The sequence below is a fragment of the Carassius auratus genome, chromosome 29 (assembly GCF_003368295.1).
Source record: "Carassius auratus strain Wakin chromosome 29, ASM336829v1, whole genome shotgun sequence".
In the NCBI taxonomy this organism is placed as follows: Eukaryota; Metazoa; Chordata; class Actinopteri; order Cypriniformes; family Cyprinidae; genus Carassius; species Carassius auratus.
Genome location: NC_039271.1, coordinates 302,288 through 318,902, shown reverse-complemented (window position 1 = coordinate 318,902; position 16,615 = coordinate 302,288). Strand labels below are relative to the sequence as shown.

The window sequence follows — 16,615 nt, the reverse complement described above, 5'->3', positions numbered from 1 at the left end:
GTTCAAACGTGTGGTCATGCCTGCAGTAAAGAGAGCGGCCTCTCGGTTACAACTGACATCCACTGTGTGGTCAAAAAACCTGAAAATATTGCAAATTAATGAGTAGACTATCGCTTGAATGGTTGTTTGGAAAGACTGCCATGGATTCTTGTACTTTTGCTCAACCATATTTACTCCAGCACTGCCTAATAGCAGCATGACCTCAGAATCTGAGCTGCATTTCTAAACACTTTCTTTTGACTTGAATCCATCCGACTCCAGGCTAAGGCGCAGCTGGAGAGACACATTACCTATCAAAGTTGCACACACCCACATAAATACCCACGATCCATCTCAATGCCATAAAAGCGCCACGTTTTCCGTGACGCAGCAGCACTCGCCTCCAAACTCGCATGCAATTTCAGGAGCTGTCAAAAACACCTCAGACCGGCTCCTTCATCTCATCTCCCTGCTGTCCCTGTTCCTCCTGGGCCAGGGGACCCATCTTACCCTGCTAATATTAAACAGATTATCTGTCTCCTCCAACACCATTTCCTCTACAGATCTGATCAAACATTGCACATACTAACACCCAATCTGTCTCCTGTGACTGCCTTCCGGCTGTCAGAATACAGCTCAGAGGAACGTTTACAACTCTTTTTATATATATATATATCTTGCTGTTTAGATCGAGCAGACAGATCTTTTTCCTTTCAGCTGCAGGGGTCAACTGAGTTTTCAGCAGACATGAAAGACCACTAAGAATGACCGAAAGACAAAGGCAGAGTGGATGTGAAGACATTTAGACAAAGCATTTTAAAGAGGTCTCACTCAATAAGACTCCATCTAAGTATGCAGAGTAACTTGAGAGTGTGTGTGCTATAGTTAGAGGGTCTGTCCTCTATCACAAAGGGCAAACAAACGGATCTTCATCCACCTAAAAGAATGATCCAAGTACCCAGGGGAAAAATCAATGTGATGCTCAAATTAGAGATATCAATCTGATCTGGTTGAACATTTACGAAAGCATTTTGCTTCTGTGCCAATGCAAGGTGAATGGCACATTTCTGGAGCTGTTTGGAAAAGAAAAACATGTATGACATTTGAAACCGGTGTAAAATTAAGCTACGATGAAGACAGGACTGTCTCTCTTTCCTTATCCTACCTGTGCTGGTTCAAAACTGCACAACTGCTGTGGTGAACACAATGTTCTTGCCATAATTCACAGAGGTGTTTTATCCCACATCTTTCTAGACCATTCAAAGACTTGGGAAATCTTGAAAAGCTATTTTTTTTAAAGATAAATTTAGAAGCACATTCTAACATCACTTTTTAGTTAGAGAAGGTTTTTGTTGTAAAAGGAGCTCAGAAAGGTTCTTATAAACCTCAAACATAATTTATGTAGCAAAAAACTTGTGCTGAGAAGTTTGATTTACTTCAGTGATTTGATTTGAAATCGTTCATTTAAATCAATGGACTCTGAAACAAAAGTCTTTTGTGCAATACAGGTGACACTTACTGTTCCATTTGTTAACTACATTAATGAAATAACAATAATAATAACAAAAAAAGTCTTAAGCAATTATAATTTTAATGTTATTTTGAACTTTACTAATACATTACTAAAATCAAAAGTTGCATCTGATAATATTTAACAGATCAGAGCATAACAAACTAACAAGGAACAGTTATATTTTATTAATGAATGTTAACCGATAAATACATATTGTAACATTGTTTGATGATGTTAGTTAATATATACATACAAATATTATTATAATTTAATAACTATCCAGTGGTTTATTATGTATATTAGCATTAGTATAATATAAGAATAATGTATGCCTTTCTTTTGTTAAACACAAAAGATGAAATCTGAATTTCTGAATTTATTTTGGTCCCCATGGAAGGTGGATATTATTATGGTTTGGAATGACATGACGGTGAATACATAATGACGATTCCTTTAACTTCCTCCACATCTATTTCCTGTCTTTTCAATCAATGCCTGTGCTTTCTCTCTCTCTCTATCAGGTGTGTCTGTCTCCATGTCTAGTTCACGCTCTGTCACACCAGGACAGGCCACCCCTCTTGCTGTCTTCTACCCCCTCTCCCCTTTGCATTCTCTCCCTGTGTCTCCTGCTCTTTCTCTGGTGACAGCATGGTGACAGTGAGGGATAGGTTGAGTCGTGTAGGACTGCCTGCGCTCTGAGAAATCTTGCTGACAGTCGTGAAGTGTGGCTGTAGTTCTGTCCTGATGCTTCCGTCACTTTTGGAGCGTGTTCCTTTCTCTCAGCCAGCCGCAAACTCCTCCTCCCAGGCTCTTCAGGAGTTCAGCACCAGGGGTGACAGAGCCGGTCCTGCTTCCCCGAGGAGATGCCACTCTCTGCTGGGCACAGCGGGTGCCGTGCATGTTTTGGGTCCAAAACAACTCGGGACTGACTTGACAGGCCCAGGTGGAATGCACTGAGAATAAATTGCCCCTGCTAGTACAGTTTATTTGCATTTGCAGTCTACATCATTTTAGAAATGCCACATGCAAAAGTGCTGTAACTACTTAATGTTCATTGTTAAGAAAAATGGCACTGCCAAAATTTATTATGTTCCAGATAAATTTGACCCACAACACATAGGACAATAATGGTAAACCAGGTCGTTTTTCTTGAAATTGTGTGACTACATCTCATTTAAGGTAAAGAACATGCCTGCAAAGCGTAGACACTTCTGAATCGAATCTTGAAATTGTTAGCACCGTGCTCTACAGTTTGAGTTTAAAAATGCAATTTTCAAAATGTAATGAATTTAAAATTGAGAAAACTATTTAAAAATGTGTATATTTACAATTTTAAAAATAATTACTCTCATGTTAACTTTTTTTTCGTAGTATTAGTTATTTTATTTATTTATTTCTGTTGTTGTTTTTGTTCTTACTGCACCATCCTGGGACATTCGTACAGACAATAACAATGATTGCTGCTTCTCTCATCATACATTAGAAAAGAATGCAGGGGAAGGCCCAGCCAGAGAGAGGACCTTAGAGGCATACACAAAGCCTTAGAATCCAACACACACACACACACACACACACACACACACACACACACACACACACACACACACACACACACACACACACACACACACACACACACAGTACAGTGGATCAAAGAGAGCTGCATTAAAACCTCTCCCGGTCCAGCCACACAAACATAAGTTCTGGAAGACTAAATAAAACATTTCAGAATGGACCCAAACTTATATGCATATAAGATTATGAAAATGTATTAATAATGAATGTATTTGAGGTCATAGCAGCATTTTCAGAATATAAGACATAATGTACATAAATATATCAAAATTTATGGGACTTTAAGCTTTAGATGAAAAATAAAAAATGAAGGCAAAATACATTCAATAAATAAATAAATAAATCCCAATTTAATTGTGGATGCCATCTGTAAAGTTATTACAGTTTTAAACAATGATCTCATTTCTCATAAAGCCTCAGTAACATGTTGTCAAAGATACTGATGGATAAAGACATGCTGGTATTCTTGACGTGCCCCAAAATAATATCCATCTCATAACCATCCTAATAAAGATACATAAAGATATTATAATGGAGTGTGAATTTGCATCTTTGTCAATCTGCTCCAGTCTCACTCTGTCAGCCTTCTTCAGAAGGAGAGACTGAAATCTGACAGCATTATTTTCCCCGTCTTAATGATGATTTACAGCCTATCCGTCTCCACGCCATTCCAAAGCATCACAATCACTGCTCATTTACACCCTGCAAAATGACTGCCTGCGAAACATTCTGGCAATGTTTCCACGACATTTGTAAAGCAGTCAGGGGAGTTATTCATTGCAGCCCTCGGGAACTAGTGTGATTGTCAAGGATGGATGTAATGTTGTTAAACTGTGGTGAATACGTTTTCAACTCAATGTGGGATTATAAAATCAAACAAATACTATAGACTCCATAGACTGACAGAATGCAAACATCCTTCATTCACGAAATACTATACTGATTACAACGGCACTTTCATGCATTCTCTTTAGATTTTTTTTTATCAATAAATAGTGTAAAAAAAAAAAACACCCTCTTCTCTCATAAACAAGAACAAAACATCCTTTCCAAGTCAAAGGGGCAGAAAGAGTTCAGATGGGTAAAAATGAAAGCCTTAACAAGTAAATAAACCGCTTCATAAATTAGACATCTGAACATTTAAACTTGGGGAGCACCCTCCCTCTCTCCTAGAGTTATTGATTTCTGCCTCTCTGGTCCTGTTTTCCAAGACTAACAGACTCTTCTGGAGATCTGAGTAAACAGAAGTCTGGAGCAGGCGGCTTTGCTCCTGTGTTGACAGAGAGAGGGAAGGTTATCTGAAGGTTGATTGGGAACAACAAACTTGGAGAGGTTCTTAAACTTTTCTCCCTTGCTATCCAGTCAGACGCACTCGTAGCTGTAAAATATATTTCCAAGGTATTGTTGCTGTCTCAGGTTTGTCTTGTAACTCACATTTAGATGAAAGATTCATTGAGACCATTTTGGCACTGGCCATTTTGTATTCAAGACTTCAGAGTTCTTTCGTTCTCGCCTCCTCAGCACAACTGAATGCAGCCTTGTAAGCAGATTTTAATTGCCTTTTGCATTTAAACTTTTATGGAATCAAGACTTAGAATTTGTTTACACTGTTCCTCATGACCAGAGGCAAAAGAGCGAAAAACCCAAGGGTCTGAGGGTTTGTGTGGTGGTCCAGTCAACAAACTGAAGGTCAGAGCCAAACATCTTCGTAAATGCACTTAATTTAGTGACACGATCTTCCCAAGTGGATCACACACACACACACACACACACACACTACACCCCTCTGCTCTGTTCTCCTCATGTTCAATAGTAGTGCAAGTTGAGCAAATAAGCCCAGTCATCCATCCATCCCTTCAGCGTGTTGTTTTCCTTCTCTCTCTGGGGGCTGTGTGGAACTCTGTTGACTTTTACATTCCTCTTGAGGACTGGAGTGTTCCGTTTCATCACAGACTCCTGATCTCTAGCAGTCTAGATTACTATATTTCTGCTCTGCTGACCAACATGTTGTTGTCCCTTAACTCAAAACAGCCTTCTGAAACTATTTTGTGCTTTGTGCAATTAGCCTGTTTCATACTATTTTATGTGTTGGAAAAGTCATGTGAAAGACCGAGACAGGAAAAAGAGATAACGATTTCCTTGAGGGATCTGAACAAACCTCTAACCCCAGTGTTAAACTGGTGCCTCAGTGGTTGTGCTACATGTATGAATCATCCCTAAAATCTCCTGTTTTTAAGCCAACATACTCAAATTTGGTGCTGGTGACTTTTCATGTTGGAATTTGATTTACTTCATTTGATACACCTAAAACACACAAAAACTTAAGATCTAAACAACCGAACGACAGAATGACTGAACGACAGATCAAACAACAGAACGAACAAAAGAACAAACACAAGAATGAAAACATCCACGACAGACAGACAGACCTGGATATAGACCTCTCAAACTGAAATGATCAAGGTGAGAAGTGTAGTCCATCTGATCTCTGCACTTCTCTATTGATCTGTTTATGGCATCTTTCATCTCTTTGTGGCATATCAGTGTTAAGATATGTTGCTTTAAGCATGATTACCCATGAAAAACAGGTAGATTACAGCAGACAAATGGGGGGTGCACTGACAGGAGTCATGCCTTGGCTTGAGAAAGCCCTCTCTGGGCAGGACTCGAGTTACAGGGACCCTGGTTAATCATGCAGGGGAGGAGAGGATGGGAAAGGTAAACTCCAGGGCAATCAATCAGCTGGGGACCAAGGGAAGCCAGGTCAGATTGCCTGACTCCATCAGAGAGTGGTGCTGTTCACTTTTTCTGGGCATGAAGCCATGGGAGAGGAGAGAGAGAATGAGGGAGTGCTATGAGAAAGTATTGAAAAACACAGAAGGGACAAATAGAATGGTGATATGAAAAATGCAGAAACAAAAGAGTCCATAATAAGAAGCGACACAGGGCCTGAATGGAAGCGAGGGTTGGCCTCCGCAAACGCAGCCGTACTCGTTGTGTTGCCAACCAACATAAAGACCTCCTGTGAGTTCTGGTCCTTTTCCCACCTGAGGCTAAACAACAAACTGCTGCTGTTTTTATTAGCATTGTGTCCCGTGTACACTTGACACTGTTTCTGCTGCCAGAGGACAGAGAGAAATGACAGAGTGAAGGAGAGAAAGAGGCAGCTCTCTCTTGCTGCATAGTTTCAGCCCAAATGACCTCCTTCCTTCATGGACAATCATGATAAGTTGATCAGCCTATTCCTGCAGTGCGAATACAGGACTCAATCCAAAACTAATAACGCCATATTCGGTGGTATCTTTAAATAAAAATAAAACATTAAAAAAAAAATAATTACAGAAAAACAGGAATAAATTCAAAATGTATAAAAACGCAATCTACTTTGGTGTAACACTAAGTGGCTACATGAATAAATACCTAAATAAATGTTTAAATGGCTAATAAATAATACATAAAAATAGATAATTGATGTGATTACGTCTTACGTCTTCACAGCATGTGAAAGCACAAGTCAAATGTGTTTATTTATTTTTCTATGTATTTAGTTTTTAAATATTCAAAATAATTGTAGGCCAATTACAATATATATTATATATAGGCAAAATAACTACATCTATCAATAAATCAAGCTAAGTAGCTACATGAATAAATAGCTAAATACATAAAAATACATAAATTATGTGATTTAAATATGATGATTAAAATAAATACTGCTTAGGGATGTGCCATATGATGATATATATTGGATCATGAACAAAATAAAAAGTCTAGTGTTTCATATTATGCTCTATCATTTATTTAGTAGTGTCACAATATACATTGTTTATGGTAATACTTTTTCATAATTTGGATGATTTTTTTGCCTCTTTATTGGCTTTGAACGATTGCATAAACACACTCATACGCATCAGCATCCCCATCTTTGCAAGCATCCTCATAAACAGAGTGATTCAGGTCTTAAGAGAGAGTAAACAGCTGAAAAAGAAAACCCATACGTAACAGTATATTGGATCTGGACTTCGGTCTTAAAGGGGAAGCTGCTCCCTTGAGGCCCTGAAGCATCCATCTCCCTCACTTTCTACACAGTGGGTGGAAAGGTGGCTGTGTACTAGTATTTGTGTTTATGTGTTTCCATGTGTGTGCACGTGTCTGAGATCCATTAGTAGGAAAAATGTGAGAACTGTTTCCAATCTCTAGGGCCACACACTTACTTAAATGTGAATTATCTGAATTACTCTAAATGAGTAAACATATCATGCTACATGCCTCTTAAATGGATAATCCACCCAAAAATAAAAATTGTGTCATAATATACCCTCATGTCATTCCAAATCTGTATACATTTCTTTCATCTGCAGAACACACACAAAGAAAGATATTTTGAAAGATGTTGATTACCAGTTTCTGCCGCCATTGGCTTCCACTCTATAATGGAAATAATGGAAGTCAATGGGAATGGAAACAGTTTGGTTGCCAACATTCTTAAAAATATCTTATGTTCCACAGGCCAAAGAAAGTCATGCATGTTTGGAACAATATCAGGTTGAGCACATAATGACAGAAGTTTCTTTTTTTTTTTAGGTTGACTCTCCCTTTAACCAACATCTAGTACACATACTGTACTCCATTTATATGATCCTCAGGAATTTGTCTACATATGGGTGTACAGGAGGGTTGTACTCACATGTTGTGAAGCACACACCAGCCACAGTGAGGATCTCCAGATCCCAGACACTCTTTACAGGACGAATACTGCTCGCAGGCCTCCACTGGGACACGGGTTAGCTGCAAACAGAGAAACAGAGAGAGATTAAGTTATGTGTGGAGTGAGACTTAAGTCTCTCTTACAAGGTGTGTTCACAATGACTACAACATTGGAGGTGGATAAGCTGAACTCATCATAAAGGCTCATACTGTCTCATAGCTCAAATAGAAAGTAAAAAAACTTCCAGAAAAGGCAAAGGACATATTGTTCATGAGAACACACATGCACACATCTGCCAAATGTGGCATTTCGTCACATACAGTGGGATGAGGATCTGCTGAGAGAGCTCATCCTAGGTCATCAACTCAAGCTAGCGCACCTTCCCATTTCCAGCCACTTGAGAGAAGAAGAGGCGCTGTGGAGCTGTCGGGAAACATACAGGGCCAAACAAAGCCGAACCAAAAAAGAGATCTACACTGAAATATACATGTAATAGCCATTCCTGTCTCCATGGATATGGCCCGGGGCCATCAGTTTTCTTTTGCTTTGACTGATTACTTGTCACTGGTGGATGACTACTGTCAGTCACAGCTTAGATGAGAAGCGATAGGTCCAGAGCGGTCAGACATGATAAATGACAGATGACATCATCACTGGCCTCTTTATTTGGCATTTTTATTTTTTAAGAAAGAAATGGGCCTTTTTTCCAATTCAGTCATGCTTGAGAGTGAGAAGGCATTTTAAGATCAAGATTTGACTATAACATTTATATAAAAGCAGGCTCATATTTAAGCACTTTATTCTTGTTCTGTTGTCAGCGCTCATCCATCAGCGTATTTACTTCTTGCTGTGCCTTGAAGTTCTGTCAAACTATTTCTCTTTCTGGAACATTCTTACACATATCTCAGTGACATTTACGCGAAATAATTTGGACACATGACACAAATATTACAGAGTTCGAAACAATGCAGGAAAACTAAATCAAAACGTCATGATGCCTATTCAGGTGGTAAACGTTTTGCGATGGGATGTGAGCAAAACGAAAAAAAGAAGAAGCATTTCAGCATTCATTGAGTGATTTTTGTCAGTGCTTTCTCAAATCACCCAAGAAAAAAAATTCCAGACATATTATCTACTGCTGTCTATTTCTTTATTTTTTACAGAGGCACCTGATCTGATTAAATACTCCCACTCAAACTTACATCTCAGAGTGTACAATGAGAATAAATCATTATGAAAATCTCTTTTTAACACTGCTAAATGCCGTCGGACTACTATTGGCAAGTAATGACAATTTAGGCATTTATTAATAGACAGAAATTAATTACATGAGTAAAATTACAAGCTCGGCCCATGACAGAGATTGGGAGCTCAAAAGAAAATAGAGAGGAAAGAAGGAAAATCCCATTGGGTTCATAGTCAAAATGCACAATTTTGGAACTGTGTCATATGACTGTGCAAGTACAGGGCAAACTTTTGTGTTTGACAAGCAACAGAATTAAGTGAAGTCCAAATTAAGTTGAAGACTGAAATACATCACATTATGTATTTTGTTACAATAAGAGTTTGAACACATTAAGAGTTAAATTTCTCCTCATAGCCCTGCAAATAAACTTAAACTGGCCTTTTGACACAAAGACAAGACGAGAAACTCCTTTCACTATGCTCCGCTGTTTAAAAGCACATCCATTTAAGCCATATCTAATGTTGCCCTCTGATTTTCGACTGGGATTAACAGCAAATATCTAAAGATTCTTAGAAAATGAGAGAAAGAAAGAAAAAAGCATTGATCTGAATGGGTTTAAAGAAATAGTTCTATTTACAGCTATTAGAGGAAGATAAAGAGTAAGACATGAAAAAGAGAGGTCAGGAGGTTGTGACTGAAAGAGGGCATCCTTTGGAAGAGTGCTTCAGATGACATGATCTCACTGCCATGTACAAGAATGAGGTTCAAAATCCAAGAGAAAAGTCATTTCTCTCATCACGCACACATTATGCCTGTTAGCCAAAGCAAAGCCCCTGTTTCTCCCCCGGCTGCACACCTGAATTCCCTTCCTCCATTTCACAGCTATGAAGAGGTAAATTATCAGGCATTGTGATAGTGCGCTTGCCTTAGCATAGAGGGCCTGAGAGACTTCAGGTTAGGCCTTGGTGAGCAGAGCGGGAGATTGACTCTCATTACCTTTAGAAAATGATAAGGGTTTAGGAGCTGCCAGTGAAATTCTCCCCTCTGATTCAACAGGTTTTCTTCCTATTTATGAAAGAGATTGTTGCACTTGTGGAAAGGCATGTGTCTCACTATGTGTGTGCAAGAGCTTTCCCAAAGCATCAGAGCAGTATGCATCTGGCAAACATGATTGATTAAAAAATAAAATACATGAAATGAATAAGACAACCAACAGATGATGTCTTCTGTGTGTACGGATGTGCGTGCGTGTTTATACATTCTCCATTCAGCTAGGCATAAACCCTATCATCACAAGGTGTGAAAAGCAGGTTATTGTTAGGGCAGAAACAGAGCCAACTGTCTGAACACCTCTCTTTTGATAATATTGATAATATGAGATTTTTATATTTCCTGTAGAATATGAGCGTGGTGCCTGCCCGTGCACAACCCACTGCCACAATGCTAGCATGTCTGACAGGTTATAGCAATGCTTATGCTAATGAGTTCTGAGTGGTTTGTAGGGAGTTGCTAGGTTAGTCTGGATCATTATTGGCCCAAAATGCTCCACCCCCAGGTCTCCATTATATTCACATCTCTAAATGGTGTTCAAATCCCTAACATTAAAGGTCAAGTGTAAGGGTGGGCGATTTGTCGATTTTATATTGTGATTTATCTTCAAGATGTCTACGATCTACTTTTCAAGTGCAACGTAGAGATTGTGATCTTTGATGTCCTCATAATAATGTTAAAACTACAACAATCACTATTAGATGACTGTGGCTGGTCAAATTATATTACATTATAGTATATTATATTAAGAATCCTTTTAAAGAACCATTATAAATTAAAAGCATGTATTAAATAGCAATTGAACTGTAAAGTTTGAACTGTAAAAAGTTTTTATTTTTATTATTATTTTTTTTTGTAATGTTTTGTAAAGGTAGAAGGTGCAGTATAATTTATTAGATGAGAGTGCAACCAGAATACACAATATAAGTATAAGAGATATATCCACACGAATCGAATCTAAATGTAAAATCAATTCAAAAATCTAAACGAAAAAAAAAGGATCGGGAATCAAACCAGGAATTGCGTCACCCTAGGTAGCACACACTACTGTAATATGCCTCTGTGTAGAGAGAATGTGCGCTCTCTGCTGTCTGCACCCTGTCTCAGCGGCCCAGAACAGAGCGTCCTTTAACACACTCCCCATCGTGCTAGAGAGAGATGGAGAAAACAGGAGGAAGAAGACAAATGTGTCCAGAAAGAGGACTTCCCACTGCCCTCCCAAGCTGGAAAAGGAAAGGCGCCGACACAGGAATCTCATTATGTCATAAATCCGTTAGATTATAAGTCATTTATCCGAGAGCTCTGTAAGAGGATTGAGACCAGCAGATAATGAGGCAAACTGACAAATGACACTGCCCAACAGATTAATGCAGCCGTTAACTCCGAGAGGGGCATCTCTCTTTTCTCTTTCAAAAACTAACTGCCTACGAAGACAGCATTTTATGACATCATAGGCTCCTTGATGATAGTAATGTTGTGGAACAGAGTGCACGCCTGTGTGAGTGTGCATGTAAATAGAACAATATAAGAACTTCCACAATAATGGCTATAGGATGACACACTGTGTTTCAATTTAAAAGTGGGATTCTCATCACCTGTTTTGTAATACCTGGTCATTAAAGTCCACTTTAGTCACCCTACAAACCTAATCAAACATAACATCCTCTTCCATTTTCTCTCCTCATGAAATCCGTCAGTAAATCCCACAGACCTGAGTGACTAGCAGGGTTTCTCAATCATCTCGGAGCTGAGCTGTGGTTTATTATGGAGTTTAATCCACTGGGCTCATCTGTAGCTCTACACTCCTCTGCTGGCATTAACAAACTTCCTCTGACTCACTCAAAGTCAAGGCGAAAGTTCAAGGCATACTGATGCTGAACTAGCTTTAAAGGTGACAATACATGGCTGGGGTTTAAACCCTTGTAAGCTGCCTATCTGGACAGCATTTTTGGACATCATACAGTATCAAGCCAACTCGTTTGAAGTTGGACAATTACTCAGATTAGAGAAACAGCTCAAATACAAGACTATTTACATGTCTGACTGGGTGAGGTGTTATTAATTAATGTCTAAATTAAACATTTCTGGAAAGGTTTCTGTAAATGTTAGGTTTATGGGTAGGGGATAAAAATATATACACATTTTCCAACATCAATAAAAATAAACAAATAAAAATGTGTGCATGAGACAGTTGCCCTTATCAGTGGCACAATGTCATGTTTGCAAGAAGCAATGTGTCACAGAATCGACAGGCTTCAGGAAGAAGCAACATTGTTGTTTTGTGACAGAACAATATCTGCCATTCAACACACTAAGATCGACCCAGCCAATCACCTGCTGAACAAACATTAGCTGAACTTCAGCCAATCACGGACCAGCTCTAGCATCGCTAGGGATCAGAGAGCAAAAATAAATAAATTAATGAACTACAATAAAATGTTTAAGTGACAAGCACAAAAATTGTAGTGAACACCAATAAAAGCACACACTCATATTTAAATGAAATCTTCCCTCAGACACACACGTGTATCCCTCCCTTTCTGTGTTTTCCCAATTTTGGACATTTAACCACCAGTGAAGCAGAAGACAGATGACAACATCCCATCATAACTGATTTATGAAATTAATCCATCAATGTCCATCTTAAGTGAATCTCATTGCTAGCACACACATACACAGAGCCTGGCTCATTTGGGTATCAGAGGGGGTCATGAAGAGTGCATTTATGTGTGTATAGGGAGCGTGTCAGTGGAAGATGAACACTGGTAATATGAACTGTTATTTTCTTGTCTCTTATACTTACAAACACAGCAGCACTGAGCTGTTGCGACCTTAACAATCATCTCATAAACGTACATAGAATGCAATATATTTATACACAATGAGATAAAAATACATCCTTCATTAAAGCATCTACAGTTTACACACATTCTCACTAACACATTAATATTTACCATTGTGAGAACTCCTATCGACATCTATGGCTCAATCCAATTCAGCTGATGTTGGTCTGCTTTGTGTTTATACTTTTTGTGCTTATAATCATCTTTATATTTGACCTGAAAGTAAATTGGAACTGTTTTTTTTTTTTTTTTTTTTTAATAAAGCAAGAATAAGTGTATTCCTACAATATTCATTAATATTAGGTGAGTCTCCGCATAGCTGGGCTTGTTTCTACCTTTCTGTACACATTTGCTCAAAATCTGACACACATCTTTCCCTAAAACCGCAGCGGATGCTCAGGTCTGGTAGCTGCTCATAGTCATGGTTAATCGGGCTGTGCCCTGCAAGGCCCTATGGGCTTCACAGACAGAAAATGCAATTATGTGTGCTGTGAACCCAGCCACTCTGTGCACTAACTGGATTTACATTCAGGCCTTGATACTCCCCTTCCAACTGTCACAAACATATCAGAGCTGATTCTGCCCAGACGACATCATTAGGCCTACAGGCAACCAAACCCAGGAACCACATCACTATAGAAAACAGATCTGGGCAGTCACAAACACACACATGCTAAACTAACAACACTCTGCCTCTCACCTTTTATTGCTTTTCTCTTAACAGGGACATATTATAGACTTTTATTGTTTTTAAAGGTGAAGTGGGTGATTTTTTTGCTACTAGTAGCGCAAACGGATTTGCCTTCCATTGGTTAGTCAAACTCATGTCATTTGTTGGGCCAATGTTGCTGTGTTGGGTCACTCAAAAACATTATGAAACAACACCGATTTGTTTATATGCTTTGGGGAAATCAACCAAGCAAAATTCTACTACTGCTGCATTTTATGTCCAGTATAACTACAGTAAACAGTAACTTCACACACTTGTTGCAAGTGTTCTTCTGTATGTGTGCTCGCAAACTGATGCTTTTGTTCACTCAAAACCCCCTTTAATCAAAATCAGTATTTCAGGAGAAGTTCCTTTGCTTACGTTGATTAAAATTCCCCCGAAAGTGTACTTCTATTCACTCAAACACAATGGGCTGCGGTCCAAGTAGGCCACTGCAATACCACAACGAAATGTTCTCAAGATCCCGTTGTCACACTGGGGGATTGGTGGCGAATGCTGCATATGGGACAGTCATTAAATGGCAGCTCGTAATTGAAATGAAAGGTTGTCTTTATGAAACCTTTTCTGATGAGGTGGCAGATGCCTTATCCCACCAATGAATGCCCAGAGCTGATCTGCAACAAAAGATTTGGACTTTGAGCTGTTTGGCTTGTGTGAGACATGCTTTAAATTATTAACACTTATACTACCTGCAGCTTCAACTTGCTCTACATGAATTATGAATATGCTGCATGCATGAGAGTGTAGCAAAGCCACCGTCTCCAGCCTGCTTTGTGACATAGCTGTTATGAGAAACACAGACAAAGAAAATCAATTTAATTTCTCTGAAAATAAGGAAAACGAGCATCATTGATTCTTTAGATTCAAATGAAGCCATTGAAGCAGCACTTGTCTTAAATTGCGGACAGAACATTCTAAGACAGGACAAAACCCAGGCATACAAATTTCACACAAAAGACTGATCCGAAGATCCAGTGTAAAATGACAGTAAACTGCGGGAGAGAAGAACACAACTTCCATTTGGATGGACAGAACAAAAGGCTTTAATGTGCCAAGACCAGCAATTTGTGTATCTCTATTGAGCTCTGAACCTCCCTGTCATTCATTTAATGCAGGAGGAACTATAGCTCTGTCATTAGCGCTCACAGCTGTCCCTCTGACCACACACACGCGCCCGATGCTGACATTGTCTAAAGTTACAATAAAAAAACACTTAGCCCTAGAAGAATGGATGACAAACGTGGACAAAAAGCCAAGCGCAATAATTAGCTGCAAGCTCTGATAACTGTAATCTGCTTCACTCTCAACAGACAGTCTGGGCCCTTTCCTTAAAAAGAAGCATTTATCTTGCTGTTTAAAATGATACAGGAAAGTAGCCAGATTTAATTAGAGGGATAATCAGGGGATTAATTAGAAATAGAGAGTAAGAGAAGGAGAAAGAGAGACAGACTTAGAAAAAAATTGTGATCAGTAAAGGTAAAAGTAACCCCCCACCCCACCCAACTAATTAAGTCAATAAAGTCAACTTAAAAATTTATAATAAAACATAACAGAATGTCCCCAGCTATTCTAACTCATTAGAAACATTTAAATCATCTATATTTTTAATTATCCAAGTGTACCACCTTTATAATGCATGATTTATCATATAGAAACAAACTAAAATGTCTCTTTTTAGTTCAAAGCAAGAAAAGAATTTCCATTCCATCTTAGTTCAAGAGTTATAAGCCATTAAACGAACCTAAACCCAATATAACCAATTAACCCAATATAAATCAAATACTGTATGAACCGTACTGTATACTATTGGTTTAAGATGCTTATTGTGTATATATTTGCTTGATTTGATTCTCTGATTTGGTGAGATTTTTAATTTATTATTATTTTTATTTTTTTTTTGTTTAAATCGGGAGTATTTTTTTCACAAAGCATTCCACTGTTAAACAATTCTTTAAGGTTTATGTTCTCTTTAAATATCAATTCCTCTGTGGACAAACTGAATGGGATTTTTACACCCCATCTGTTATGCAATTTAAAGAGAACAGCCATATGGAATTATGGGTAAGTGTCAAAATTGACACTTGGTAATTAAAAATAAAAATGACTTAAAGTAAGATCAGTCCACTGTAGTGGATTTCATGTATACGACGGCTCATACAGTATAACCTAGATGTCAACAGGCCTGGTATAATGCGAAGTGTGATCAGTGCTGTACTTACAGCTGACCTCAGCAATGACTCAATGTGGAGGACCATGGGATCTTGAACCCCAACACAACCTGAGCTCTGTTCAACCAATCTACCATAATCACACACATAACCCATACCTCCTCCGCTCCCAAACACTATCATTCACTGCCTCCAATCCCCTCTCATTCCCTCCCTCCTTCTCTTTCTCTTTCTGCCTTTAAGGCTGGACCAGCAGGAGATTATCGACCTACTGCTCTTGTTTTTCTGCTCCTCTCTCCTGCAGGGAATTTGTATGACTGTGTGTGCTCATGATTGTTCTTGCATACACTAAACTTTGGATTGTTTGGGTTATTACAAGTTTAACAAAAAAAACGTACTTACTAACTTACTAATTTTCCTTGCGTGTACAGTTAATTTAGTCAGGTGTATCATGCTGAATTTCCAAGCAGCCCCCAAGCTTTATCATAACCGAGACCACAGTAACACCACATAAAAGAAACACACACAAAAAAAGATAAGTGTGTGAGAGAGGGAGTTTAAGGTACATGAAAGAGAAAGTGGTAAATGTTTTAAGTGATACAGGTTTGTGTGTGTGTGTGCACAAGCATGGAGAAGCAGAGACAGTCATGAGAATTTCTGCATTTTGTTATCAGTCATAAATATTAATGCGGACATCTCAACCACAGAGCTGGAGTCAAACTGTGAGAGTGGTAGAGACTGAGACTGAAAGAAACAAGCCAAAAAAGAAATGGCACGTCTCTCTGTTGCTCATGGCAAAACAAACAAAAGTGTAACCACAGAAGAAAACCAAGTATGAGTAGGATCTGAATTCATGCAAATAT

General features: G+C 38.6%; 1 protein-coding gene across 1 annotated transcript in view; it reads right to left on the bottom strand.

The window, feature by feature from the left end:
• The window catches only part of LOC113047767 (plexin-A4-like), a 183,497-nt gene that overhangs the window by 55,746 nt on the left and 111,136 nt on the right, over positions 1 to 16,615 (bottom strand). Inside the window, exon 5 of the mRNA XM_026209048.1 lies at positions 7,755 to 7,855. Within this exon, the coding sequence (XP_026064833.1) occupies positions 7,755 to 7,855 (101 nt within the window). The remainder of the gene's footprint in view (positions 1 to 7,754; positions 7,856 to 16,615) is intronic.